The 21,353-nt window shown below is 31.4% G+C and overlaps 2 protein-coding genes across 2 annotated transcripts; one reads left to right on the forward strand and one right to left on the reverse strand.

The window, feature by feature from the left end:
- The first annotated feature begins 14,942 nt into the window (after window positions 1–14,942).
- LOC105802788 (probable WRKY transcription factor 46) lies at window positions 14,943–17,272 on the forward strand. The gene is made up of 3 exons (XM_012634639.2): window positions 14,943–15,595; window positions 15,708–15,836; window positions 16,403–17,272. Exons 1-3 carry the CDS (start codon window positions 15,336–15,338, stop codon window positions 17,010–17,012), a joined length of 999 nt encoding a protein of 332 aa, XP_012490093.1. The 5' UTR covers window positions 14,943–15,335; the 3' UTR covers window positions 17,013–17,272.
- A 113-nt stretch (window positions 17,273–17,385) lies between these two features.
- Window positions 17,386–21,353, reverse strand: LOC105802787 (putative anthocyanidin reductase). Its single transcript, XM_052623909.1, is given in 6 exon segments — window positions 17,386–17,626; window positions 17,709–17,936; window positions 17,938–18,068; window positions 18,150–18,362; window positions 20,912–21,081; window positions 21,161–21,353. Coding segments are annotated over 6 exon segments (1,029 nt in total). The 5' UTR covers window positions 21,270–21,353; the 3' UTR covers window positions 17,386–17,448.

Consider the following 21,353-nt stretch of genomic DNA (forward strand, 5'->3'; position numbering starts at 1 on the left):
GTATCTTCCCTGGCTTTTGTTGGCACACTTATTTCATGTCAATGGATTGAGAGAGGCTTCATGCATGTCCAAGACAAAAAGGCATTTCCTATGTTATACTCTAAACCTAACTAAACTAATTGAAACTCGGAATGGATAAATATCGAAGAAGATAATTACAACTGAAGTAGGTTGAGGGTCTTTTTCAGCTGACTCACTCTTCTTCGTGGTTTCGAGTGTTGAGTAGGTGAGTGAGGATTGGGGGGAATAAATGATGTCCATGTACGCGTATGTTACCATTTAGGTTTGGGTGAAAGTGGCAAGTAAATTATACACTAATTTAATTCAATTAAAAATACTTCAAATTTTATGGAACATTTTTTGAATATCTTTTTTTACGCAAATAGAAGAAAGTGACCCCTCTTTCTAATCAAAATATAGTAAGAAATTGTTAAGCTAACAAATTTTCATTTGTATTTGTTATACAATTGTTTTTAAAATACAATTTATTATCAGACCATATATATTCAATAGTACTTACTGGTTTAGAAGTACTAGAACTATTAATTCTTTCTATCATCCAATCTCTTGGTATTGATAGATCTCTTAAATCTAATAATTTCGGCTGTATTTCAGTAGTAAACCTGTTTGGTTCAAAGAGTTCAATAATTTTGTTATTAATCTCTTTTATTTCTACTTTTGTCGTATTTGTATATTCATTAATAGAAGTCCAACCGATTGCTAGATCTTCTGCAAAATCATTAATATCAGAATTTTTTGTCTGAATCCTAAGGTAAAGACACTCTTCTATTAGAGGGTCTGCAATGGAAATAAAGTAATTTGGTTTAACTTTAAATCCTATTACACCTGTATGTAAATTAGACTGAATACATCCAATAAATGCTTTTATTGGATTTTCAAATCTTTATTAACATTAAAGATTTAGATAAATATCAAAATACTGGTTGTATTATTTTAAAAGACTCAAAATGATCCAAAATACAACTACTATTTTGACTAATAAAATAGAAAACTTATATATAGATAAGTTAAATCTTGAAAATTCAAGAAAATCAATTAGTAAAGATCTACATAAAAAGAAATGGAAACCAGGTATTAAAAATTTTCTAGTTATAGTCAGTCTTTTAGAAGAAAACTTCTAGAAAACTTAAAGATATTTTAAGTGTTAAGATAGGATATATAGTCAAAAACTTTTCTAACAAAATAAAAGAAGCTAAAAAGTGAATTAAAAGTCTTGAAGAACAATATTTAGAAATATGATTTAAAAGGAAATAAATCCTGAATAAATATTATATGAGTTAATATCGAAATGACTCGATAATAACGAATAATATATATTTATGTTTAATATAGGAAATAGTTCTAATAATCAATTAGAAGAAATTCCTAATTCGAAAAATGAATATTAAATTAGGTAATCTAATTGGAGAAGAAAATGACTTTTTCGATAAAATGATAGAAAAGATTAATAAAATCATATTTCTAAAGAAGAAATATATAAGATCTCTAAGTTTAAAATATGGACTCGAGACATATAGAAAAATTAGCGGTAACACAGTCGCTAAAGGTACAAGAGAAGGATTAATAGAAATCCCTCTTTTTACTAAAGATAAAATCAAGAGGATTAAAAAAAATATCCTCAGGTCAGATATATACATTTAGGTATAATCATGATCACTATTAGAGCCTTTTTCGAAACTCTAGAAAAGCATAGAAAACATCTAAATATTATTTCTCAGGAATTCCTAAAACATATAATTATATTAAGCCCTAAAAAGATAGAGCTAGAAAAAACTGAGATGGAATTTTTAGGATTAATTATCTGCGGATGGTCTTAAACTCCAAGATCATATTATTGTAAAAATAAAAGAATTTCTGAAAAATTGAAGATAAAAAACAACTTTAACAATTTTAGGAATAATTAATTATGGAAGAAATTTCTTTTTAACTTATCTGAAAAAATAGGTGAGTTATATGACAAATTAAAAAGGACACATATTTTAGTGGTCTAAACAAGACTCGAAATAATAAAAAAATTAAAATCAAATAACTCGAATCCTAAAGTTTATCTACCTAAACAAGGTGATAAATTAATTCTAAAACGATGCATCACAAAATCATTGGGGATGTATTTTAAAAGCTAAAACCACCGATAATGAAGAATTAATATGTGGTTATAGTTATGGAAATTCAAATCAAATGAGGTTAATTATGTTATATATGAAAAGGACTTCTAGCTATTAAAAAAGGAATAAAAACTTTCTTTATATATTTAGCAACTGAAAAATTTATCATAAAAACTGATAATTAGGCTGTTAAACAATTCTTTACTAACAATAATTTAGAAACTATAAATAGGTTCTAATCTTGACCGTTGATGTAGCTCAATTTGTATAGTTGGTTATGAGGAGCTCAACTATAAATAGAGATTTACCCTTCATTTGTAATCACTTCATTCATAGTTTGAATATGTTTGATAGCATTTACTCACACAGTTGGCGCACTGTTTTCCTTGGCTTTTTATATTATTTGTTGCTTTTTTCGTTTCAAGTGTGCTTCTGCTATATTTTCAGTACCTTACAGAATTTTTGCAAGAATTATCACTTTCGCGAGAATTCGATCGACTTAGGCAGATTCGAAGAAATCGCCTAAGGCCACGCGGTTTGCGAGACAAAGGTTTAGCCCCGTGACACATACACGTGGATGCCACGTTAGCATTTAATTAATTGTTTTAAATATAAAAAAAATATAAAATTTGTTAAAAAATTAAAAAGTAATAATTTAAATATTTTTAAAATTTTAAAAAAGTTAATTACTTATTAACGTAACATTCACCTGGATGCCCCATCATCAAAATTAACAAACATTAACATTTCCATATTTGACAAATAATTTAAATTTTAGGACCAAAAGAGATGAAAAATTAAATAAATAACTAAAATGAATTTTATTTTTTTTCGTAACTAAATTATCCACACCAATAAATATAATAATTAGCTTTGTTTTCTTAAAAACATAATTGAAGGGTTTTTTCTCTCTAAATCCAATGGAACAGAAGAGAAAAGGTTTGTTGCTTATATTGTCGTTGTCCTAAGGGTAAATGAAAGAAATGAGGGGAAAAGAAAGATGGTGGTTAGATGAAGATGAAAGTTTGGTGGATGAACGGTGGAGAATGGCTACGCCTAGACATCGGTAGGTCCAATTATATGGATGGGATATTCTTTTAGCTGTTTTCAGGCCTACTTTTGGACTCCACTGAATAATGTTATGTTGGGCTTTTTCTTACCCACTTCATTTGCCCAAACCCAATTTTTTATAATACTTCTCCAAATGCTATATTTAATCGTTGGTAAACTATCAAGTTAGGTCACCTAATATTTTTGGGTATTTCTATTTTGGTCGCATTAAATGAAATTTCTGTAATTATATCTTTTAACTTTTAGGACGCTTTTATTATAATCACTCAAATATTAAATCTCTAATAAGAGTTGATTATATATGCCACATCATGTTAACTCCTTCATTTCGATCACCCAACTTCTAAGTCGCTTTCATTTAAATCACCCAATCAAATATTTCTTTTTTATATGTTGATTGAGGAAAAAATATTACAGATTTTAGATTTGACGAATCAAATGCATCCTATCTATTATTAAAGAATTCCCAAGCTGGCCTTCAACGTATATTGCATTGCTCTGCCAAACTCCTCACCTGAAGTAGCTTCCAAGTTCCAAGCCTACTTACTGTTTGAAAATGGAAACTCCCCACTTGCATGGTGATGGTGTTCACACCAACTTTTTGAATAATAGATGGGAACATTTTAATTGCCGCAGGGGCCTCTAGGGCCAAAGGTAATATCTTTAATGGACCCCATGGTAGAGATTTAGTTAGCATATGATGGTTAGTACTCAAACAAGGTATCACAATCATCACTAACTATATTCACAATTCCGGAAGTAGCTTCTTAAGAATTGGGATATCAATAGCTATGGGCGAATTTATTAAGAATTCAGTTATTTATCCAAATTTAAAGAGGAAAATAATTTTGGACTAAAAAATTATACTAATTTAGAATATTGATTCGGCTTGAATTTCAGTACTCGATGTCTGAAAACTAAAAAAATAAAATTTAATTAGAATAATAAATAATTGATAATAATAGATTTTTGTTTTAAAATTTTAATATTGATAAATTAATTTGTAATTTGAAAATACTTATTTATATATATAAAACATATTAATATCATATGTGGGCTCCATTATTAATAAATAATACTTAAGAAGCTGGGTTTCCAATTGGTGACATGTGGGAATAAACGTCGGTGGCTTCGATGGTTACACCAAATGGGTGTTGGGATTGACGGTTGTTTGAGGATCTTTTACCGCATAATATCCTTTTTAAGTTTGCAGCAACGTTTCCGCCTAGTAAAGATGAAATTGCATACTCATTGGCTTGGAGATGGGATACTAATTGACGCTTTTCGGTCAGATCAGTTTGTTTGGTGGCCTCTAACAATACGGGAGGAGATGGTCAGAACTCAGAATTGGTGGAAGCCAATATGGAATTTTAGGGGACCCCAACTTGTTCGAGTATTTCTATGGTTAGTGTGCTCGGATAAACTTTTAACAAACCATGAGAGAAAAAGAAGGCGCATGACAATGGATGATCGATGTAGCTTGTGTGGGGTAGAAGTTGAAAATATGGATCATGTTTTGCAAAGTTGTATTGTAGCGCCTGTAATCTGGAAACGGCTGGTACGCGAGGAGAAGTTCATTGAATTTGTGACCATGCAATTTCCTAAATGGGTACGGTTAGGATTGTCCCGATTAAACAACAAGTAACAAAAATAATGGAATAAATTGAGAAATTGAACACACAAATTTAACGTGGAAAAACCCCTCCAAAGAGGATAAAAAACCACGGGTAAAGATAATTTTACTATAATGGCAAAAGAACGAAGAGTACAAATGATGGAGATAAAACTAAACCCCAAAAACCCGAAAAACAAAGAACCCACAAAACGTAAACACAAAATTCTCTGAATGTGTTATGAGTTCTAATCTAATTTGTGTGTTTTCTAAGGTTGTACAAGAGCCTATTTATAGGCTAAATTCATATGTCAAATAATAATAAAATAAGCTAAACTAATCAGTGTTTGACTGAAATAAATAAACAGAGTTTAACTAAAAGATTATTTTTCAAATTTGACTGAAAATATGAGTCATACTTAACAAATCTCCACCTTGACTCATATTTTTACAACGCCATCTTTGCCAAAGCCCGCCACGAGCCTATTTTGAACTATGCAAGGAATTAACTGAGTCGAATCTGTGCTTAGAAACTGGAAGACTTCTAGTCTTCGACTTGTACACTGCCAAATCAAAACTAACCTGGGTCTGATTTTCACAAACACAGTGCCCTAACTTTTCAAAACCTGCATCCAAAAGAGAACCTCTCTTCAACGAAACGTTCATACATTTTTCCCTCATATGACCAAGTTGCCTCCACTCCAAACGAGTTGACTTCGACTCTGTAATGGATGAGGGACATCTGATTTCACCGGTCACTGTAGAACCTTCCAGAATATAAAGACTGCCAGTTTTTTTACCTTTTAACAAAACGAGAGCTCCACGAGATTCTTTAATACCGCTCGACTCGATGTTGATTTTACATCCTTTCAAGTCTAAAATACTCAAGGAAATGAGATTCTTTCGTAAATCAGGTACATACCTAACATCTGAGAGTGTCTTAATTGTCCCATCGTATGTCCTGATTTTAACAGTTCCAATACCAACTACCTTACTAGATGAATCATTTCCCATGCGCACAACTCCACCTTCAACCGAATTGTATGTAGAGAACCATTTTCTATTGGGACACATGTGGAAAGAACATCCCGAATCTAGGATCCACTTAAACGTGAGCTTGGAGTTATCGCTCGTTGACGCTAACAAGAAATCATCACCGCTTTCATCGGCCAAATTAGCACCAGCTAAATCTTCCTCGTTACTCTTAGCAGCTCTTTTATTTCGCAGTTTATAACAATCTGCTTTGACGTGACCTAACTTTTTATAATAGCGACACCTTTTGTCTCGTTTCTTTGATCCTACTAAAACGGAAGCTTGCCTATCTGCCTTGTTATCCAAATGAAGCTCCTTGTCGAGTTTGTCTCTACTCAACAAATGACCCTTCACATCTTCGAACGAGATTTTGTCTCTGCCATAAATCAGGGTCCCCCTGAAAGACTTGTATAAAGGGGGTAAAGAGCACAATAATAGCATAGCTTGATCTTCATCATCAATATGAACCTCAACGTTCTTTAAATCATTTAAAAGAGTAATGAATTGACTGATGTGATCTCTAAGAAGCTCACATTCGTTCATGCGAAACGTAAATAGACATTGTTTCAACACTAAACGGTTAGCCAAAGACTTAGTCGCATAAAGAGTTTCTAACCTTTTCCACAAGGCGGATGAGGTCTTCTCCATCAATACCGTATTCGCGAGGCACAACTGGATTACAGACAAGGCCTTTTCATCAAGCTCTTCCCATTCTATTTTGTTTAGATTCTCAGGCTTTTTCCCGGTAACAACCCTTTTCAAACCGGATTGAACTAGAATTGCCATCATCCGAACTTGCCACAGATTGAAATTTGTCTCACCATCGAACTTCTCAATTTCAAATCTTGTTGTTGCCATATCTGAATGGGCTGATCTATGAAAATTGAACTAGCTCTGATACCACTTGTTAGGATCGTCCCGATTAAACAACAAGTAACAAAAATAGCGAAATAAATTGAGAAATTGAACACACAAATTTAACGTGAAAAATCCCCTCCAAAGAGGATAAAAACCACGGGCAAAGATAATTTTACTATAATGGCAAAAGAACGAAGAGTATAAAAGATGGAGATAAAACTAAACCCCCAAAACCCGAAAAACAAAGAACCCACAAAACGTAAACACAAAATTCTCTGAATGTGTTATGAGTTCTAATCTAATTTGTGTGTTTTCTAAGGTTGTACAAGAGTCTATTTATAGGCTAAATTCATATGTCAAATAATAATAAAATAATCTAAACTAATCAGTGTTTGACTGAAATAAATAAACAGAGTTTAACTAAAAGATTATTTTTCAAATTTGACTGAAAATAGGAGTCATACTTAACAGGTACATTGTAATCTCTCTAATCCCCGTTATTTTGCTTGAGATAATGCTGATTGGGACATTCTTTTTGGGTTGTTGCGTTGGAAAAGTGCCGAAACATGTTAGTTTTCTATGAAGATTTTGTGGAGCTTGAATCTATTCTCGAGGTAAGTTTGAGAATGTAGCAACAATACACTTTTGCGATGGAGTCTCTTGAAGGTAATACTATAAGTGTTTGTTTAAGAAGTATGCAATTGATAAGTTGGAGGAGCCCTTCTCTCGAATGGTACAAGTTGAACATTGATGGTGTGCGTAAACCAGCTATGAGTATGGTTGCTTGTGGAGGAGTTATATAGGATTGGAATGTGAAATGGATTGTTGAATCTTCTAGATTCGTTGGTTCCTGTTTTGTAACACCCCTAACCCATATTCGTCGCTGAATTAGGGTTACGAAGCATTACCTAACAAACACAACCATTTTTATAATCAAACTGATCACAAACATAGAAATTAAACCATTTTCGCATGACTATTTATATATTTTACAATCCAAATCTAACCAAAATATACTTAAACCTATACATGCCATAAGATCGAGTTCAAATTTTTAACAAAATACCAAAAGAAGTCGATAGTGTGACAGACTATGCTGATGATCCCTGAGCTCGTAACGCGTCTCCAAAATCTATAAAACAAATGAACAAGAACAATCAAAGTAAGCTTTTATAGCTTAGTAAGTTTATAGCATATCTAAAATACATATAAACGAACATATGAAAAAAATCATTATATGCTTATAATCAAGTTACGTACACAATCATTAATTGCATATACAAATTCCAAATATACTTATCATTTTCATTTCATGAATGCATATCTATGATCTTCCAAATACATATGTCAAAAGCTTATATTTTACTTATCAACTACATGAATCAAATGCACATTTATACTTCTAATCCACATGTGCCGATTTCGTATATGTATATTCAACAATTTCATAGCAACCAATATATGTACTTACTCACTAAACACATAGATCCAAACATTTATAAGCTCATCGAATACATATAAATAAGTATTCATATATTTATTCATTATATATATAACCCAAAATCATTTATATATATATCATATGCATATAATCACTTAATTTAACATATTCACCGGCACTTAGCCTGCTAGGCTTATAGCCTGATTCAGATCACTGGCACGTAGCCTGCTAGGTTTATAACCTGATTCAGATCACCGGCACGTAGCCTGCTAGGTTTATAACCTGATTCAGATCACCGGCACGTAGCCTGCTAGGTTTATAACCTGATTCAGATCACCGGCACGTAGCCTGCTAGACTTAAAGTCTGAATTAATTCACTGGCACTACATCCGCTAAGCATCGAGCCTGAATACCATGGGTATGAAATTGGTCTTTAACAAAATTCTTTATAAGAAAATCTAGATATTCTTTATATCTCATATAAATCTTTTCAATAATTGTATCTCAAGAAGAATCAATTATTATTCCAATCTTCGTAGCAAACATACATTTGAATAACATCTCTATAGTTCATATCATTAAATTCGGTTCATAGAACTCAATACCGCATTCAATATTATACATATTTTCTTCTATATTATAAGCTTCAACTTATAAAACTCAAAGCAAACATTAACTACATACATATAATTCATGTGATTAATTTCAACTTATCGAGTTTAATACATACATTCGCTAACATACATGTAATCTATTAAATTTCATACAACTTATAAAATTCAGCATATATATATTCGCTAAATATATATATATAAATAGAATCTATGCAATTTGTTTTAACTTATAAAACTCAAATATACATTAACTAATACATATATATATATATATATATATACAATTCATACATTATATTTTAACTCATATACTTACAATTATACTAAATAACTATATATGTATATTATTACCTATTCGATATTTCCATATATATAAATATACTTAACATTTAAACCTTGAAATATGTTCAGAACTTATTCAAAATATACATGTATATTCTTCAATTCCCACAGAGACATTCATTCAAAATTATTAAAGTATATACAATATATATACCCTTAATCAAACTCAAAGATTATACTTATTTATACATATACATATTCGAAAATTAACACATATATATACATATAATTTCTTACTTATACTCAATATATATAAGTATTTATTCATATATATACATACTTATTCAATCCAACTTATACCAATATTTGATACACATACATATATATATCTTTATATATCTATTCAACATCATGTAAACATATATAACAAACAACATTAACTAAATTCAAACTTTATTCACATATATACATACCTATGTTCAATACATCACATACCTATATATATAGTTCCATATCTAAATTATTTACAAGGGCATTGATGTATATATATTTGTGTATTCATACTCATTCAACCTAACACACACACACACACACACATATATATATATATATATATATATATATATACACATAATTTTCATACTTTCCATTCGATTTATATACTTTTAAATTTTAACTCAACATAAATACATTTGATATTCATACATATAAAATAATTTAATAAAAATTAAATAGCTAATAGACTTACCTCGGACGATGGAAAATCGAAGTCGGACGATTATTCAACTAATTTGGCTTTCCCGATCTAACTTCAATTTCTTTGGTTCTCGATCTAATTATATTCAAAATAAGATAATTTATTTATTAACACATTCAATTTAATCCAAAAACACATAATTTGGCAAATTACTATTTTGCCCCTAATATTTTCACTTTTTGCAATTTACTCCCTGTTGCATAAAACACAATTTATACAAAATTTTCCCATACCACACAAGGGTCGAATATTCATGGTTCTCATACAAGTCCACACATTGCATTTATTTCACATTTTAGTCCCCAAAAATTTAATTTCACAATTTAGCCCTATTTACTCAATTTCACTAAAAATTCCAATACAAAACATATTAATCTATCACATATCTTTCATTTTTTATCATCAACTATCACAAAGTCTAAGCATTCATCAATGACACATTTCAAAATCATCAACAATTCACAAAATTAAAACATGGGTTTTGAAGAACACAAAGCAACGATCTCTAAAACATAAAAATCATCAAAAACCGAACAAAATCCATACCTTAATCAAAGCTTGAAAGTGCCAAATGAAATAAGCTTTAAACCCTTTTATTTTCTCTCCAATTCGGCCAAAAGATGAAGAACATGGCATTTTAATTTGTTATATTATACATATATTAACCTTATTGTTAATTTACTATATTAACCTTTACTAATATATATATATAAAACATATATAATAAGGTTACATTAGTCCTTTGCCATCCACTAACTTACATAGTGGGCTAATTGCATAATAAAACCTCTAAATTATAAAGACAACAACAATTAGGCACTTTCATATTTAACCACAACATTTTTATTTTATGCGATTTAATCCTTTTATTTAATCAGACACTCAAACGGCGAAATTAAAGCACGAAATTTTCACACTAGTAAATTCACACATAATAAACACAGAAAAAATATATAAAAATATTTTTCTAATTCGGATTTGTGGTCCCGAAACCACTATTCCGATTAGGGTCAAAACCGGGTTGTTACATGTTTGACATTGGAAACGAAACATTGGGGTGTTGTTGAAGGCCTTCGACTTGCCTGGTGGAGTGGACAGAGAAGAGTTATTCTTGAATTGGATAATATGGACATTGTTAGTATGTTGACCAGTAGTGCTTAGATCGGGGAGTATAACTTGATTCGGGAAGCTCGTACGTGCATGAAGAAAGGAATGAGAGGTGATTAAACATGTCTACAAGGAAGATAATAAACTTGCTGATGGCTTAGCTTCGGTGGCTTGGGGGTTAGCAGTTGCAATGTTTGGTCTATTACTCTCCACCTAATGCGATTTTTGATTTCCTATATGCTGATGCTCATGGTTTTGTAACACCAAGAATGATGTTTGCTTAATAGTTGTTTTATTTCCTATAAGCCTCTCTTGGGCTTATGCTTTCATGGATTTGGGTTAACCAAGCTGTACTTCACCTACTTTCATTATACTGCAAGCACTAGCTTACCTTGAATTCAAAGCCAAGTTAAATGGCAAGGCACCATTTTTCTATTTTTCACCTTTTGGAAATTTTTTATTAATTTTTTATTAGCGTGATATTTTAAAATTTTATATAATGGGAAAAGAGGATAATAATTATTTTTAGATATATTATCATATAATATTATTTTATAATTATCAATTTATTTAAAAAATTATCTTTTTTTTAATTTTAATGCTAGCCCAACTTATAATAATCCTTTATCCTATTTGGTAGTGAACATAAAATTTGAGATATCCTAAATATTTGATGTCAAATATCCTTTCTACAAATGGAAAAAAGAGGATAATAATCATTATTAGATATCATTATCATATATTTTTGTTGTATAATTATCAATCTATTTTAAAAAAACATCTTCTCTTTTTTTTTGTATCCTTCAAGTCTGTTTTACGATTATTGTTCGGGATTCGTGGTTACCCCTCTCAACAATGTCATCTCCAGAGTTTGAACCTATGTCTCCTGTTGAGAATACAATATGCCTTACTATTACCCCCAACACTTATTAGTAAAAAAATATCTTCTTTTTTTTTTTTAAATTTCAATGTTAGTACAACTTACAGTAACCCTTTATCATATCCAGTTATGGTAAAATTTAAAATATCCAGTTATGCTCATGGCTTTGATTTCAATATAGTACAAATTAAAAGTTTATTTCAAAACGTATTATTTCAAATGTTTTAAAATCAAACGATGTTATTGCAAAGCACTAAATTATATTATGTGTAAATCTTTTATATATGTTCTGAATTATTTTATATATAAAAGATGTGAATTAGTTAAATCTTTATATATGCATTAAATTACATTATATGCAATTTTTTTTATGAGTTAGTGTTCGCATAAGTGACAGATATTTTTATTTTACAAGCAACCTTAAAAGATTGTCATGTGTTTTTTTAACATTGAACTTTTAACATTTTACTATACATCCATAGGACACTTGTCAACCCCTAACATTACTTGTAGAGTCTAAAACCTGCAATGACAGTGTATCAAATATTATTTTATATTATATATAATACTAATCAACACCGTTATTAATTAAAGGTAAATAAATTATTTTATAATTATAATCAATACTACTATATGCAGCAATTACCTTATTTAAATTTATTTATTTCATAAATTTATGATTAAACTCAAATTATAAATTTTATATCGATTATAATTAATTTATAGCCCATACACTGTTGGGTAAGAAAATTAATATTTTATATAATAATAATGTATATATGTAAAACCAAATAAAATATTTTTATTAAATAAATAATTAAACTTTCGAGACTTTATCCAAAAACCTGATGCAAATTAAATCAGATAATGGTGCAAAGAATTTGATTAAAGGCAAATCTAGCCTATAGAATAATGACAAAATATGGTATAAAATTGGAGTACTTTGACGTAGTCCATGGCAAACACGAGATGGAAAAATAAGACTGATACAAAATATTACTTCCACACGTTTAATTACTTATTTTTCTTTTGGATTAGGCTGGGGAGTCTTCAAATAATAGTATTTTTTTCTCTTCTATCTTGAACCATTTTCGTCATCACCATCATTATTCTTTCGACAAACATGTCATAAATTTCAATGTCCTACTTTTATCAAAAGTTGATGAATTTTTCTATTCAAGCAGAACTGGAGCCGCTTTCTTAAATAGCCTTAACTGTCTTGAGACTATCATAATTCATAATCTAAACTTCCTTGAAAATCCACCCTCTATTTGATCACGCACTATTCCCTGATTGCAGCAGAACTGACATAAATTCTACCAGTACCATCAATATTCAAACAGCCGAGGATGGAAATGAAAAAAAAAACACTTAGAAAGAACAGGAAAACGGTACCATCAGTATTCAATAAGGAGAAAAGAATAGGAAAACTTGGAAAGAAACCAAAACCTTGGTCCCTACCCTTTATTGCTTTTGTTCATTCTAATAATTAGAGATGAGCTGCAAAGTTTCTTGCACAGCTACCTTGAATTTTCTTGGAAGTTTTTAAGTAGTGAACATGTTGGGCTTGAAATTGGAGACTTTTGGCTTTTTCTCAAAATTTCATTAATCATCATCATTTGCCTTCCCCAATAAAACTATGTTCCATCTTTATTCACAAAAACCTGTATTCACTGCTCTATTTAATGAGCAAAGCAATGATAGATTGGATGATTGTTGGGTGGACTTCTTGTTTTTATCCCACCAAAATTAACTATTTCTAATCGCTAATTATTATTAAAATCATTTTGGTAAATTTAACAAAATTAACAATTAAATTTAAAATTAAAAAACTAAAAAAATTAAATTCTAAATTTAATGAAATTACATTTTAACCATCTATAGAATACTCTCTCGGAAATTCGTTGTCTAAATTAAAAAGATGTTGAATAGGTGTGAACGCAGTTGTTATTCCAACTCAAAAATCAGAAAAAGCCTAATTGAGTAACCACGTGCTTTAGACTTTGGGGCTCCATGTTTGATTACTTTACTATTTAAACCCTAAACCCTTTTTGTCCCTTAAACCTAACGCATTTCTGTTCCATTTCTTTTTCTATTAAAACATCAAGGTTTGTAATCTTACCATAAATAATAATACTATCTAACAATACTATCATGAATCATCTTAACAATATGATCTGTCATTGTGTTTTCCTCTCGAGAAATATGCTGGATAGGATCTGATGGTTTCTTTTAAGAAGAGTTGAGCTCGAGATTCTAAAAGTATTTTCCTGAATGACATTAGCAGCCTTAAAAAATATCAGATCACTTCAAATATTTTATCTACAATAAGTTTTAAACTGCCCATGATGCCCCAAAATTCAACCTCGGTCACTGTACAATTCCCTAAATATCTGTGAAACCCCATGATCTATCCATCATTTTGATCCCGCGCTATTTAACTTAATTTTTCTAGGTAATTGATTTTCTTTTTCTCTTTCATGTTGAAAATCTGACCCATTTTGATGGAAAGGCGGACACGCCATTTTCATGTTTGTGAAAGAAAAGGCCAGTGCACTTAATTAGTCTTTCATTACTTGTTATTTTGGAGATAAATTAGAACAAATCCCGAAAATAATGTGTGGTATAAGTGGCTCACATGGGTGGGTGAGGATCACTCCATCAACATCATCGTAGCTAAGGGATTAAAACCTTGTATTCTTCCTCTGGTAATACACTGAGCAACAACGCGGAAGGAACTTTGAAGATTCTTTTCTCATAATATATATCTTGACTTTCTCTACCGTTTTTCTTTCTCACTCCAATTTGGGTTTAATTCTAAATTTCATCCCTCGATTATATAAAAAAGTAGGAATCTAGTCCTTCCATTTTAATTTGTTAAAATTTAGGTACTATTAGACCTCCTGGTTAAAAATATTAAACAATTCATGTGCAATGGATTAGCAAAATTATCAAAAATTGAATTGAATTAAAATCTAACAAAATTGAAGTCTATGTTTTCAAAAAATAAAAAAGGGGTGAGATTTCAAATTAAACCCTTCAATTTTTATTGTAATTGGTACGTTGTTTGGTGGGGTTTGAATTGGTCAGCAACTCACCTTTTCTATTCTTACTCCTTTTTCTCGACACTATAATACTACTACGTCTCCCCACCCTCATTGTGACTATACAAATTTCGCCTCTCACTCAAATTTCCCCCCTCTTTCCACCTCATTTCTTTCCAATATCCTCTTCCCTTCCGGCCTTACAGATCCTCTTTCTCTTCACCTTTTCTTCATTTATATCTCTCTCTCCCCACCATTTCTCCATTGCTTGTTTATGTCTATCAGGGAGTTTTTGTTTCTGAGTGTAATTTGGGACTTTTAACTTGTTTTATGTTGTTAGTTTTTGGTTCTTCGTCTTTGTGCAAAACTACAATTACCCCTTCCATGATCTAGTGTTGCTCCATTTTTTGTTTCCTTTTGTAGTTGTAACACCTCAAACCAGGTAAAACTATCACCGTTGGGAGTTGAGAGCCGCCTATAGTTTACCACATATTTGGGTACATCTGTTTAAATGGAGCAAGGGGCTCTTTTGAATGAGCTGAAAGAGGGGAGGGAGGTGACGAATCTGCTTATGAAGCATCTTCATCTTCCTTCGTCTTACCAAACACGCCTAGTCTTGATTGAGAAAATACTCGGTTCCTACGAGAACGCACTTTCAATTCTGAACTGCAATGGTCTTGTGGTTGAAACTAGGCCCTCACTTAGCACGATGGAATCCCTTCCTTCCATTGACCATAGCAGCCCTGATAAAAGAGATGTGTTTAAAAAGAGGTAAATATAAATAAAAAAAAAAGACTTACACCGCCATTTCTTTTTTACGGCTTTGTTTAAAAGTGAAGAGAAGGAAATTGATGTATGTTTGAAACATTTTATCCTTTTTCAGGAAAACGTCGTCCGGGTGGACCGAGCAACTTAGGGTTTGCTCTGGCACCTCATTAGACAATCCTGTTGATGATGGATTTTGCTGGCGAAAGTATGGGCAGAAAGCTATTCTTGGATCAAATTTTCCCAGGTGACCAAAGTTTTAGTATTTCATGTATAACCCTTTCTTTTTGTTTTTTTAAATAAAGACTGTTGCTTTAAAATTACAAGAATCACATTTCATGGCTTATCCAAAGGACACCATTAGTCACGCCATCACATGTAGGTGGGGGAGGGGCGTATAGAGGCATTGAATTGCCAACAACAAAGGGATAAAAGAAAAAAGAAAAAAAAGATAACATACTTTAAACTAAGAGGCAGCTTTAGAGAGAGATTGGCTGGGTGGGAAATGGGGATTATATCTTGTACGTAGTAATTAGTCCTTTTTTTCATCGAATAGAAACGTAAAACCCGAGTACATAGTAGTAAAAGAGGACTTCAAATTTTGTTTTATCTTAGTCCAAATGTTACATCGTCATATTTAACACTTAGAATACCAACTTTCTTAGCTGACATTATTGAAATGTCTGTAATGTGTCGATAAAGACGCATTACCCTGTTTTTTATCTGCTTGGAGCTTAGTGTAGTGCACGAATAATCTCTTGTTTTGTATTTTATATAGCTTCTAACATTCAATTTTGCACGTACAATTTTCAGGGGATATTATCGATGCACTCATCGCCACTCACAGGGCTGTTTAGCCATTAAGCAAGTTCAAAAATCAAACGACGACCCTACCATCTTTGAGGTGAAATATAAAGGAAGGCATACTTGCAATCAAACCTCTCACTTTGCTGCTACCTATGTATCAGTGTCAACAGAGTCAGAAAACGAAGGGAACTACTCTCCGAAAAGACAGCACCAGCTTGAAGTGAAACAAAAGCAAGCACAACAAGCCTTTTCGAGTTTCGGATCGGGGATTAAGGTTAAAACAGAGGACTTGGACAATAGGGAAGACATTTTCCCTTCATTTCCATTCCCTGTTGAATCAGAACAAGTTAAAAATGGCTCGTTCGTTGAGGCCCTAATGGAAAACGAAATCATGGGAAACCTTTCTCCCGCGTTTATATCGCCGGCAACATCTGAATCTAACTATTTTTCGATGTCACCGTGTCACATGGGCAGCTTCGAATCTGATCTTACGGATATAATCTCCGCACCAACTTCGGTTACTAATTCGCCAATCGGAGACCTGGATATCTCATCACTTGATAAATTGGAATTTGATCCAAGCTTCCCATTTGACAACCCTGAATTCTTCTATTGATCTAAGCAGAAAAGAAACACACATAAGTAGTGCACTAATTTGTTAGGGTAAAGCTCAGCCAGCATTAGAGAAGACATTGATGAGTGTGACGAGACAATAGACAGCAATTTATCTGTCTCAGGTTGAAGCCTGTCTTAATTGGCTTGAGGGTGTTTCTTATATAACGAGAAAAAAGAAAGTTGTAATTTGTAACCTTCCATCCGTGTAAAATTTTCTTAAATCTTCAATTTACATGTGATAGCGATGTTTTTGTTGATAAATATGTGAAGTAGCCAGATTATTTAACCAGTAAGAATTCAGTTCTGATGTAGGATGCCTATTCAGAAGTTTTCGCAACTCAACCATGTATGATGGAATCATCAAAGATTTGACCTTTTTGAACTCTGTCTGTAATTCAAATATATGAAGTAGCCTAACTAAACAACAGTTTTAGTTTTTACAGCATTTCATTGAATTGTTCAATACATAAATTTGGAAGTTCAAGTTGCCCTAACTTGAGACCCAAGTTGATACTATCTTCAAGGATTGTTTTGACATCACATTTGAACTAAAATCCAGCATCTTTCAGCTTAGTTGAACCCCACACTATTTTTCTATCCAGCTTCTCCACAAACCTGAAACCAAGCAGCAGGATTTGTAAATTAGGACTGCTTTACACGTAAAACAATTCAGTATGATAGGTCATTAATGACTTACTCATCTGGTATCTGGATATCAGGAAATATCATTCGATAGTGACTCGCAATCTCAGCAGAGCTCAAATATGCGGTAGCGCAAAGGAATCTGCCATTGATAGATGGCTTCTCGAGGCAAAAAATATGAGCGTCGCAGACATCTTCAACGTGCAAAATGGGAACTTTCCCCAACAGTTCCTCCAAAAACCTTAGGGTGTTGTATACTGCTTTGTTATTTGTGACTTGAGAAGTTCACGCTTCCAGGCATGGTGGAGAGAAGCGTTCCTCCACCCACAAGTCCAAGAGCCAGGCTCACTATTTCTATCGCACCGTTGTACCTTAGCAGTTCTTTCTCCGAAGCTGTTTTCGAGCTTGCATATGCCTGCCAGTTTTATACCAAACCGTAAAGATTAAGTGCATACTGTTTATCTCCATGGATGGTCATGATAAACAAGGATTTTACCATTAAATGGTCGGTGCTGAAGGCGAAAGCAACTCCATGGGAAGTCCAACAAGATTCGTCCAACTGGTCTTTGAAGCCTTCGCCATCTTCTTTTAAAGGTGATGAGGCTACCACAGAAGCAGTGTAAATGAGTCGCTTCACAGTCCCTGATGTAATGCAACACTCCACAATACTCTCCACCCCTGCAACTGCTGCCTCTGTTGTATCTTTGAACTGAATGTCATATTATTAAGTGACAGGAGATAAGACCAATTTGTTCAAGATGCGTAAATTTTTAAGTGATTAGTTTTTTTTCTTAATAAAAAAATGCTAGAACACATGATTATTCTTATTTAAATCGATAATTTTATTTTGTTTTGTTGTACTTTTACGAGCTAGTCTCTGCTATTTGACTAATGACAACAAATTCTAATAATCTAATATATATACACAGTATTGTTTTTGAATCTAAAGGGTTAACCAGTATCATGAGAATCTTTATTGAAATATCGGGTTCAAGCAATTCTATAAAATTACCACAATAATTCATTTTAGATTCTATGTATAGCATTAGCAATAAATGTAAAATATCAGAAACCCTAATTCACAATTGTCTACAATAAGCAAAAAAGATTAAAAAACACTTATTATGGGTTTTCATTAAAGATCAATACAAAATTGTTACCCTAAGTTAAAAACATATTAAAAACTAATCAAAAGGAAGACCAAACAGAATATACAAGAAATACCCAATACAAAAATAAAAGTATAGAACTAGTTTTAACAAACGGAAAACACAGAAAAACCATGTTAAAAGAAACGGAGAAGGGAGGAAAACAGAGGAGAAAACAGAAGAGAATGAAAAATAAATAATAATAAAATAGATGAAAAATAAATAATAATAAAAAGAAAGTTTAAAAATTTTATATTGATCTTCAATGAAAACCCATAATAATTTTTCTTTTAATCTTTTTTGCTTATTATAGACAACTGTAAATAAAAATAAAATGAAAAAATTAAATTGTTCAAAAAATAAAAGTATAGGGACTAATTTTAACAAATGGAAAATATAGAAAAACTATGTTAAAAAATAAAAAGGAAGGAAAATAGAAGGAGAAACAAAAGAGAATGGAAAATAAGGAAAAAATTAAAAAAATAAAAGAAAAGATTAAATTGCTCAAAACAAAAAAAATATAGGGATCAATTGTATAATTTAACCTAAAATTTTCATTTAAAATGATGATTTAACATGCTACATCAGCTTATTGTTATACTGTTAATGGCAATTAACGACTCAGTGACTAAAATGTTACAATACGATAACGTAAGTGACTAAAATGTAACTTGAGATAAACAAAAGTGACTATTTTAATAGTTTACCCTTTCTTTTAAAGCAAAAATGGAAATAAACTTATGCCGACGAGTGGTACTATATTTATATCACACATGAATATTTAATGTATGAATACTTTTTATGGGTAAATGCGATAATTTAGTGTAAAAATGGAAGCATAAATGTTTTATGTGTAAAATTGTTTAAATATTACATTCTCATTATAGCATTAGAATCGAATTTAAACTTTCATCACTACATCATAATATTTTTGTCACCGAATTAAAAATATTATTGACAATAATGAAATAATTCTTAAATGCATTAAATTAATTATTTTTAATTTTTTCCTTGGTGACAGGATTAAAATATTTAGTAATATCAAATATAGCTTTATTTACGTGGATATATAAATATGCATATGATTAAGGTAATATTAGTAAAAGTAATATGGAGATTCATGTATTAGGAGTTAGATTGTATTTTATTTTATTTATTCGAAAAATGAGTAAGCTAGTCCTAGTACATTAGATTAAAGGGCAAATTGATCTTTTTGTTAAAAATTCCATCCATTTATATCGTTAAAAAGTGGTGTGGTTGATGAAATAACCGGAAAATGATATGTGATGAACCACTTGTTAACAACAAAAATCAATAAAATTTTTAATAGGACCAGTTAGTTCTTTGATTAACGTACAAGGACTAACTTGTCTATTTTTTAGTAGAGGGATACAATGCAATCTAAGACCTCCATGTAGAGTTGTCTATGGGTCAGGTTGGGCCCTAACCAAATTCTAGGCCTGATTGATAGGCTCGGGTTGGGCCTAAAATGAGCATAAATTTTTGCCTGAGCCCGACTTGGATAAAATGCTAAAATTCGGGCCCAGCCCGCTCGTATTAAAATTTTTTATTTTAATTTTTTACATAAAATTTTTTTAAAAATATAATACATCAAAAATACTAAAAATATTAAAATAAATGTTTCTCAACCAATTGAAAATAAATTAGAAAATATTTATACTTAAATAACATTAAGATAGATACAATTTAATAAGCAAATGCCTCAAAAATAGTAACAAAATTAACAATAAAACAAGAGTTATACAATATCCAAACAATAATAATAAAATAGTAGTAACATAATAGTGAAATGATAACAAAATAGTAAGAAAACAAAAGTTTTTTTTTTAACAATTCGGGCTAGGCTCAGGCCAAAAAACCTTATTTGAGGTTTGACCCGTTTTCTAAAAATAATTCTTTTTTACCTAGGCGCATTTTTCAAACCTATATTTTTACTCAAATCCTCAAATCTTTTACCCTTTTATAAGATAAAATGATGCATTAAATATGAGAAAATGGACAAAGTATCATGTGGATTGTGGATCCATAAACGCCAGTTAAGATCTGTTATAAACATATAATAATATAATAATAGAGTTGAAAGTGAAACCTGAGAATTCTGGGGCAGGTGCTGTAATGGGGTGGCCATATGAACTACAAATTGACAACCTTCAATTGCTGCTCGAAACTCACTGGGATTGTATATATCAGCTTCATACAATCTTAACCTGGTTTCTGCATTTGGGAGGCTTTTAAGAAGCCCTACCTTATAAGCATCTCCTGCAATTCGCACCATACAACTTAGATACCAAGAACAGACAGATGAACAAAAGACAGCAGAGAGAGAAGAAAAAGTAACCCAAATTCCTCGTAGTTGCGTGAACGATGTGTCCCTTTTCCAGGAGCCTCTTGACAAGTGAAGAACCTAGGTAGCCGGTAGCACCAGTCACGCACACCTTACTCTCCATCCCATGCAGAGCTCTCCGTGGCCTTCTGGGATCTTAAATGGATAAGAACAAATATGGGGAAAATGTAATATGTTAATAAGAGGG

The sequence above is a fragment of the Gossypium raimondii genome, chromosome 11 (genome assembly GCF_025698545.1).
Source record: "Gossypium raimondii isolate GPD5lz chromosome 11, ASM2569854v1, whole genome shotgun sequence".
Lineage (NCBI taxonomy): Eukaryota > Viridiplantae > Streptophyta > Magnoliopsida > Malvales > Malvaceae > Gossypium > Gossypium raimondii.

Excerpts from the sequence above, each read along its gene's own strand:
- LOC105802788 (XM_012634639.2), top strand. The coding sequence starts at position 15,336 with ATGGAGCAAGGGGCTCTTTTGAATGAGCTGAAAGAGGGGAGGGAGGTG. Across the intron at positions 15,596-15,707 it reads AGAGATGTGTTTAAAAAGAG|GAAAACGTCGTCCGGGTGGA; the intron begins GTAAATATAAAT and ends ATCCTTTTTCAG. Across the intron at positions 15,837-16,402 it reads CTTGGATCAAATTTTCCCAG|GGGATATTATCGATGCACTC; the intron begins GTGACCAAAGTT and ends TACAATTTTCAG.